Source organism: Aedes aegypti, chromosome 3 (assembly GCF_002204515.2).
Source record: "Aedes aegypti strain LVP_AGWG chromosome 3, AaegL5.0 Primary Assembly, whole genome shotgun sequence".
Taxonomy (NCBI): Eukaryota; Metazoa; Arthropoda; class Insecta; order Diptera; family Culicidae; genus Aedes; species Aedes aegypti.
The window spans coordinates 309,576,667-309,584,606 of record NC_035109.1 but is presented as its reverse complement, the minus strand read 5'-3'; the positions used below and the strand labels follow the sequence as shown (position 1 = coordinate 309,584,606).

At 36.5% G+C, this 7,940-nt stretch overlaps 1 protein-coding gene across 1 annotated transcript; it reads left to right on the top strand.

Annotated features, from left to right (window-relative positions):
• Positions 1–5,364: 5,364 nt before the first annotated feature.
• On the top strand, positions 5,365–7,712 carry LOC5566300 (high mobility group protein 20A). Its single transcript, XM_001650639.2, has 2 exons — positions 5,365–5,773; positions 6,817–7,712. Exons 1-2 carry the CDS (start codon positions 5,569–5,571, stop codon positions 7,536–7,538), a joined length of 927 nt encoding a protein of 308 aa, XP_001650689.2. The 5' UTR covers positions 5,365–5,568; the 3' UTR covers positions 7,539–7,712.
• Positions 7,713–7,940: the final 228 nt, after the last annotated feature.

Sequence of the window (7,940 nt, the reverse complement as noted above, 5' to 3'; positions counted from 1 at the left end):
TTTTTTTAGATTTTGTCACATACTTTGGCTTAAACTCAAATTTTGGGTGTATTTTGTTTTCCGTGTCCCTTACGAAATGTCAGATAGGAACAACCCCCGTGATCGAACTAAACCCCTGTGGTGTTTTTGTCGACTAAGCGAACGTCAAACATGATCAAAAGTGTCAAAGTTCATTTATGGACCAAATTTTTAAATTTAAGTTTAAACATGATATAGCCATTATTTGAGCGGGAGAAATTGCTAAAGTAGTTACAGTAACATTTTTTTTTGTGTTATTAAATAAAAACAAGATTTCATTAAAAATTTTAGGACCCAATTGGTTGACCGCGGAATGGTTTACCGCAGCGTTGCCATAACCTTCCAGATTTGTCTGGAATATTCCAGATTTTTGAGGCCCCATTTTACAAAAATCTGGAAGAACCAGATAAAATATGTAATGAACTTGTAAGGTTTTGTAAGTAATTTGTAAGGTTCTCCATGTACGACATAAGCGATCCAGACTTTTCCAGACAAATTTTCAAAATCTTCCAGATTTTTGATAAATTGACTTGGCATTCCTGGTTTACCGCCAAATGTCGGACAACCCCCATTAGTATATCTACTCTACTCTTGTTATGAGTTAAGCCAATAGAAGTAATAAACCATAGAAGAAGAATGTCGCTGGCGTCGCGGTAGGAACATCTTTTGCTGGCGGAGATAGGCGAAGCTATAAATGTCAACACGAAAATGTATGCAGTTCGACACTTATGTACCCAACATGTTTCTGAGCGAGAACAAAGGGAACACCAGCAATATTATTCTTCTATGGTTTATTACCGTTTTGTCTCAAATTCCGAACAGACTCATATTCCGAACACTCGGTTTTTGTATGGCGATGTGGTTGAAATGTTTCGCTGAAATATGTCATCAAATTACATGGAAATAGCAGTCAATTGCAATTCAATTTTAACGTCTTCCATTCTATTTTATACCTTTGGAGTAGTGATGATTCTCTAGTTCAAGACCAGTTAGACTAGCTCAGATAAATTTATTTGCGAAATTATTTATTTGAATTCGATTTATTCGTGCTGTTCGGAATTTGAGTCAAGGTGTTCGGAATATGAGACAGAATGAACACAGTGTTCGGTATTTGAATCAAAATGTTGCTCCTTACTTTTGCGTTAAAACAATACTAAACAAGTTAAAATAAACTTTTTCAACGGTACACCCAACAGCTAACAGTTAGGCTTTTCGAAGAAATTAAAATTTTCACATATATCGACTAATTTATGCCCATCAGATGCATTTGAAGTCACTACTGGCCTTAAGTGTTCGGAATATGAGTCAAAACGGTATTTCTATTGTTAAGCCACTTTGATTGAAAATGAATACTGTTTTATCCATTTAGGGTACTTCCATGATAGCTTGCAGAAAAATACACAGATTTGGGTTGATTTTACGCAAAATTGAGTTCTTTCAATCCAAACACAAGAAGTTTAAGAAGCATTTTCCCAAATTTGGCTTATTGGGCCAAACTACCCCCATAAGGCAATCCATGAGACAGCTGCGATCAGCTGGTTTTTTGTTTATCACGAGATTTTGACGTTTCGCGGTCGGGGTGACCGTTCGATTACAAAGGAAGATGTTAAGCTCCGATAACACTCGCATGCTTCGTTTACCCCTCTATTTCGGTTGAATGTACACTTTCAGCTGTCAGTCCTATCGCGGAAAGTCCTCATGGATAGCCTTATTGTGTAGATGCAGCTCTCTATATTTTTGACCTGGGTGCTGCGAATTGAATCCCTTTTTATTTTCAAGCAAATCTTGAAACATGCTTCATGTGAAGAATTGAGTTTGTCGTATTAGTCCCTCGAACGTCACTTTGAGTTCTCTGTTTATCAAATTTCTCTCTCTGATCTCTCTCTGGAGAGCTTGAATGCGTCCTAGCTCGAATGACTTTCTCATTGTGAAATCGGCTAATAGTGGGTCTGCTAGAAGTCCGTGGATCTATTCCACTTATATATGACGGTGCCTTTGGATTACAACGCTGCGTTCGTTCAAAAGTTGCCGGAAAAGCAATTGAAAGGATCATGTCGATGGTTTTATTATTCCGGCCGTAGCATACCCCCTCAATCAATAAGGTGGGCTAATAAGATGTCCCAAGAAACATTTGCCTATTTTGTAATCATTTATTAAGCAATTTTTCACAACTACATACTGAACAGTTGCTTTATTATATTACTTTGCAGCTGCTACGCACACAATGTTCAAGCAAATCTGGCGAAATTATTAAGCTTCTTATCATTTAGTGACTGTAATCATATATTGTAATGATGTTTATTCAGGTTTCACTTAGCCTAATAAGGATTGATGATTTAACAACGCTAGTTTAATAAACTACATTATTGCAGTTTAATTCAGCATCATGTTTAACAACATTTTAATTATTTCCAAGTGAAGCCTTTGTTCAGGCGTTGTTCACACAAATTTGGAGAAGTTATGAAGCGTGTCGTTGTATATTGACTTTATTCTACAACTTCAAAATCGCTTTATAAGCATTCATCTCAGCTTTTATTCAACTGCCACAAAAAAACAAATAAATGACTAAAAATAGCCAACACTGTATGCATCGAATGCAGTGTATACTTTTCCCATGAATTAATAACCACTTTTAATAATTACCTGGATATTGGATTCAAACTCGAGACCTTTCCATCGTCATCGGCATACCTTGCCATCTGCGCCATCCTTGAATTCATATATCAGCCTTCCAGTGCCCAATATAAACCTCTTGTAGCTGATTATTGATCATGCTTGAGCTTCTATTCAACAATAACTAATCAACACGTGCTATGCTGATCAACAACTGAATAAGTGCATTACTTCTGCTACTGTTCAGTACTGATGCGAGCTGAACTCAGTCGGCTATTTATAGCGCACAGTGAGAAAATTTATTTCAATGCTGGTCAAAAATAAAGTTTATTCACAAAGTAAAAACAGTCTGAAATGATTATTCGAATTTCATAATAAGTTTTAACTTATTAAAACTTCAATTGAATTGTTCATCTAACTATACTAAAATTCATTTATTAAATGTATAATATTTCTACTAGGTTAATATTTTAATTATTTGTCGTACTTTTTCCATCTATTAAACATTATACAAATATAAAATATATTTCAATCAATAATCCTATGTCAGAAGACTGATTCAAAATATTTTCTAAACATAATTGAATATTGTATTGAGAAAGCATCAGTTATTATTGTATCTAACATGTTTTTATATATTAGTAAGTTAGTGGCGAATTGGCCAAGAGCAAAAAGCCACTCAAATAAAGATAAATAATAATAATATTAGTAAGTTGAACATTGCAATGCATTAGGAATACAACGCAATTTTTAGATATTTTGTCCATTTTTCAAAAATTTGGCTATGGTGTGACCTCTTTTGTAAGGCTTCTTTGTTGCTGAACAATGTGTTTAGTAATATTTTGGACTTCTTTGGATGACCTGCTCGGATGATATATCAATGTTGTATTAGGATTTTATAAAATACCTATTCAGCTTTTAATCATGTTCATGTTAAACATGGAAACAGCTGAAGTGCGAAGCAACCAAAACGTTAGTTCGTCTCCTGTACATCTGTTTACACAATTATATTTGTTTGGTGGAATATTGGCTCTTTAATAGAAGGAAAAATGACTTGTTCAACTCATTAGTAAAACAATCTAGACAAGTCGGCAGAGATTCTTTGGAGAAGTTTAATAAGTGTTGATTCTACTATTATTCATTCCAATGAAAAATGTTGAACATTGACTTAAATTTGGATCTAAATACCATCTTCTCAGCTCTTTGTAGGGCATTTTTTCAGCTATCACCATCATTCAACAATAATTAACTATGTATGTTTATTTGTGACACTTGACTGTAAGTTGGGTAACCACTTTCATGTAACTATTGTTAAATTATTATTTATACTTCGATTATCATTAAAAATGTTATGATTAGTAACTTTTTCCAAAATCAATAACGTCGCAGATGATGATCACTACATTAAGAAAATTTAAATTTTGATATTTTTAATCCAATGAGATTCGAACTTTACCCTCGTTGATCCATTACGTCGCCATTACGTCCATTACGTTAATCCATACATTGCATACACGTCTTGGATTTGATTTGAAAAACATTTGAAACATTTGAAAATAACATAAAAAGACATAATATGTTTTGCTTGTATAAGAGCATACTCATATACTGTTATTCACATTGTTTATAAGTTTTACTAATCATGCTGGTCAACATTTTAAGTATTAGACACTGAAACTTTTGTACGATTTTTTGTTAATCAAGTGTTCAATATTCTACTAAAATGATGGCTACAACCTATAGAAGCTTTTAATCAGTCAATTGTTGAACTTCTTATGTGTTGTAGAACAAACGCTACTATATTTGCATTTTCGGAGGTTTATTCAGCTCTTATTCAAAACACAAACTGCAAGTGGAATAACAGCTTTTTTATAAGCGGAAATTAATTTTATTCAATTAATGATTCAACTAAAAATTTGTTCAGCAATGGTTGCTGCTATGCAGCTTGTATTAAACACGTAAGTATCTTAAAAGCTACCAATTGTTCCTTGGGGTATTAACTCGATTCCTAGCATCAAACCGAATAACATCGAAAACGACGATTTCTGATTAATTTTTTTTTTTTTATCTTTATTAACGAGATTTTTAGCCCTGGGCTAGTTCATCTCGGGACCTCGGCGTGAGAGGCGTGTGTTCTAACCACTATACCGGGTCCGTCCCCTATTCTGATTAATCAATTTCAGAAACACCGATGGCGTCAGCATCTCGAACGCTTTGATTTTAAAGATTATTTGGGTGGCTAAAAGCCAAAAGGAGAAGAAATACTCAACCGACAAAATGTTGCGCATGTAGTGTCAAGTATTTATTCTTGTGTGAATATTAGGTACACTGTTGTTAAAATAAGTCTTAAATATTATTTAGACTATTAAACAATTTGTTGCAATATGAAGAAAATAACAAAAATAAATATATTTTTTATCTCTGAGATTACAATACTTTCTCAAGAGATCACATTACTTTCTCACAAGTAACATAACCACAATCTGGAATGTTTGGCTCCGACAATCAGGCTCCTGTTTGACAAGCAAATTGAGTCAGACCACAGCACCCAGTTTTTGACAATATTTGTGTGTAAAAAAGAGAATACCGAGAGATTTCGGGTTGAAAGAATAATCGATATAAATAAAGTTAAAAAAATTTCATTGAATCAATGGCAGGAGATTTTGTTCAGTGTTTTATCGCGCGCTCGTACAAAACTCTACACACAAACTCTCCAAAAAGTGCATCGAACCGCGACGCGACGAAGGCACCACAAGCAGCTTGGTAACCAGACGTCGAAGCGGGCGCCGCCGAAAGAAAACAAACGAAGAAAAGTGTGTTTGCTGTCGCTTTGGTCCAGCTGAAGAAATTTAGAATCTGTTTTGTAATTTTCCGCCTGCAAAACAGCAAGATTTCTTCCTATTTGTGTTCAATTTAACGTGAAATCACTGCCACCGAATGGACAAACAAGCAGAAAGCGAAAATATCGCTCCTTCTGGAGGAAAATCGACGAAGAATGGCAACGGCAAGGATAAAGGCAAAGTTCCTCAGCCGGAAAAGCAGTCATCTTCGCAACAGGCATCTTCGTCATCTGGAAAACCGATCGTCAAACGGAAGCGGAAGCGCGTCAAGGATGCCAATGCTCCCAAACATCCACTCACCGGTAAGTAACTACCTGGCTCTTTAAATTGCCGTCTTTTCTTTAAACCTTTGTGCACCCAACATCTTTATTTAGGAATTTTCAAATTTTCTAGGGTGAACGCTTTTTTAGGAGGTAGGGTAGGTGCACCAACTATAGATGCAATCTGCTAACAGTATAGATAAAAATCAGATTTTAACCGATTTACTAAAATATTAAGCATGACTCGTTGATGTTAATTACTGTTTTGAGGCCTTGCGGAAGAGACGTTTTCTTTGTACCGTAAAACGGGGTATCTTTGATAATGCGGGTAACTTTGATAGTGCGTAGTCCACCACATACTAAACGAAATATCATAATTTCTGTTAATCGGTTAAGCAAAACGAATGCAAAATTGAAGAATATTAGTATGACACTCCATATAAAAGCTGTTTTCATTTGAATCTAGACCATTTGAGGCTTTTTACACGAATATTAAAAATTGACACAATTTTAGCATTTTTGAAACGCTTACAAACAATCTGTTCTACGATCACTATTTGATGTACTTTTGAATAGTTGGCCACTTATATTTGGCAGCCTAGTTATTATAGAACTTGAATACGGTCTCAAATCTCTTAGCGAAAAGCATTTGCACAAACTGGGACCATTTTTGTAATCTAAGTCAGAAATTTCCATATAACGTTAAACGCCTATAGGTATGCAATGCAATACAAATGTTCGTAATTCATTCAATTTTGTTCGATGCACACTCCATTATCAAAGTTACCCCAAAACAGAAAACCGACTTTCGATTATATGAAAAATTATATATTAATTCAAAATAAATCTTTTGGCAATCTATCAACAGCAATCGATAGGTAGGATGCCAGTACTTGTTTTAAAAATATAAATTATAATTCTTTGAAACAGCATGCATAAATATTCAAGTTTTCTTCGAAAAAACTATCAAAGTTACCCCGTTTTACGGTACCCAATTATGGCAATACTATTCTTAGCATTCGCAGCACTGGACACTCTGATATTAACGTCTAATATTTGAATTCAAATTCAATTTCCCCTTCCAGGATACGTTCGCTACATGAACGAGAAGCGTGACGCCATCCGGTTGAAACATCCTTCACTGTCGGCCGTTGAAATTACGAAGCTACTCGCCGAAGAGTGGGGAACACTTTCGGACGAGGTAAAGAAACCATTCCTGGAAGCAGCTGAAGCCGATCGCGTTCGTTACCACCGGGAGGTCACAGTCTACAAGCAAAATAACGAAACCTCCTCGACCAACAAAAAGCCCAAAACCAATGGAAGCGATTCGGATCCCGGCAAGGAGGTGCCCTATCTCAACGGCAAGGAGGAAAGGCAGCGGGAGATTCGTGTCGGGGACTACGAGATACCGATTTTCACCGAAGATTTCCTAGAGCACAACAAGGTTATCGATTCGGAGCTGAGAATGCTGCGCAAGTCGAACATTGACTACGAACAGCAGAACTCGGTGCTGGAGAAGCACGTCGAGAACATGGACAACGGAATCCAGAAGTTGGAAAACGAAACGAACAGCTTGAAGACGCGGAATGCGGTTCTGCAAAGTTACCTACAGAAGCTCAAAACGGTTCTGGCCGGGGCGTTGGCGGGGCTGCCGATCGGATCTGGAAAGGAAGGCGCCACGGTGGACAATATCGACAAGTACATGGGTGAATTGCACCAGATGGCCAAATCGAACAGCCATGGACACGCGTTGAACAAGGCTAAGGATATCATCCGGAAGCTGGATCTGCAGAGTTTGGCCACGTAAGAGAAAGAGCCAAGTATTGGTTGTGCTGGAGTGGGTGCAGTGTAGCAATGCAAGTTTATGTTGTAAGCCATTCGGATTTTAGTTTGTTGTAATTTTTCTTTGTCATTTGACATTCGCCAACTGGTCTCGTGGTCGAACTGTATCGAATATATCTAGAATAGATGCGTAAAGTTATGTGGCGTTGTAATGACTGGTCCGAAACGTCCGTTGCGCTCATATGCACTAGTATTATGCTGTTTACTTTGGTATATTTCCGGTTTTAACAACCTAAAAATTAATTAAGGACAACTCCTTAGCCTTGGGATTGTTCGCAACTAGAAGGCAAGGCCAAAAATGGTAAGTTTCACAAAGCAAAACTCAAAGTGACTCAGAATCTAAGCTAGGCTAAGACAGTTGGCTACC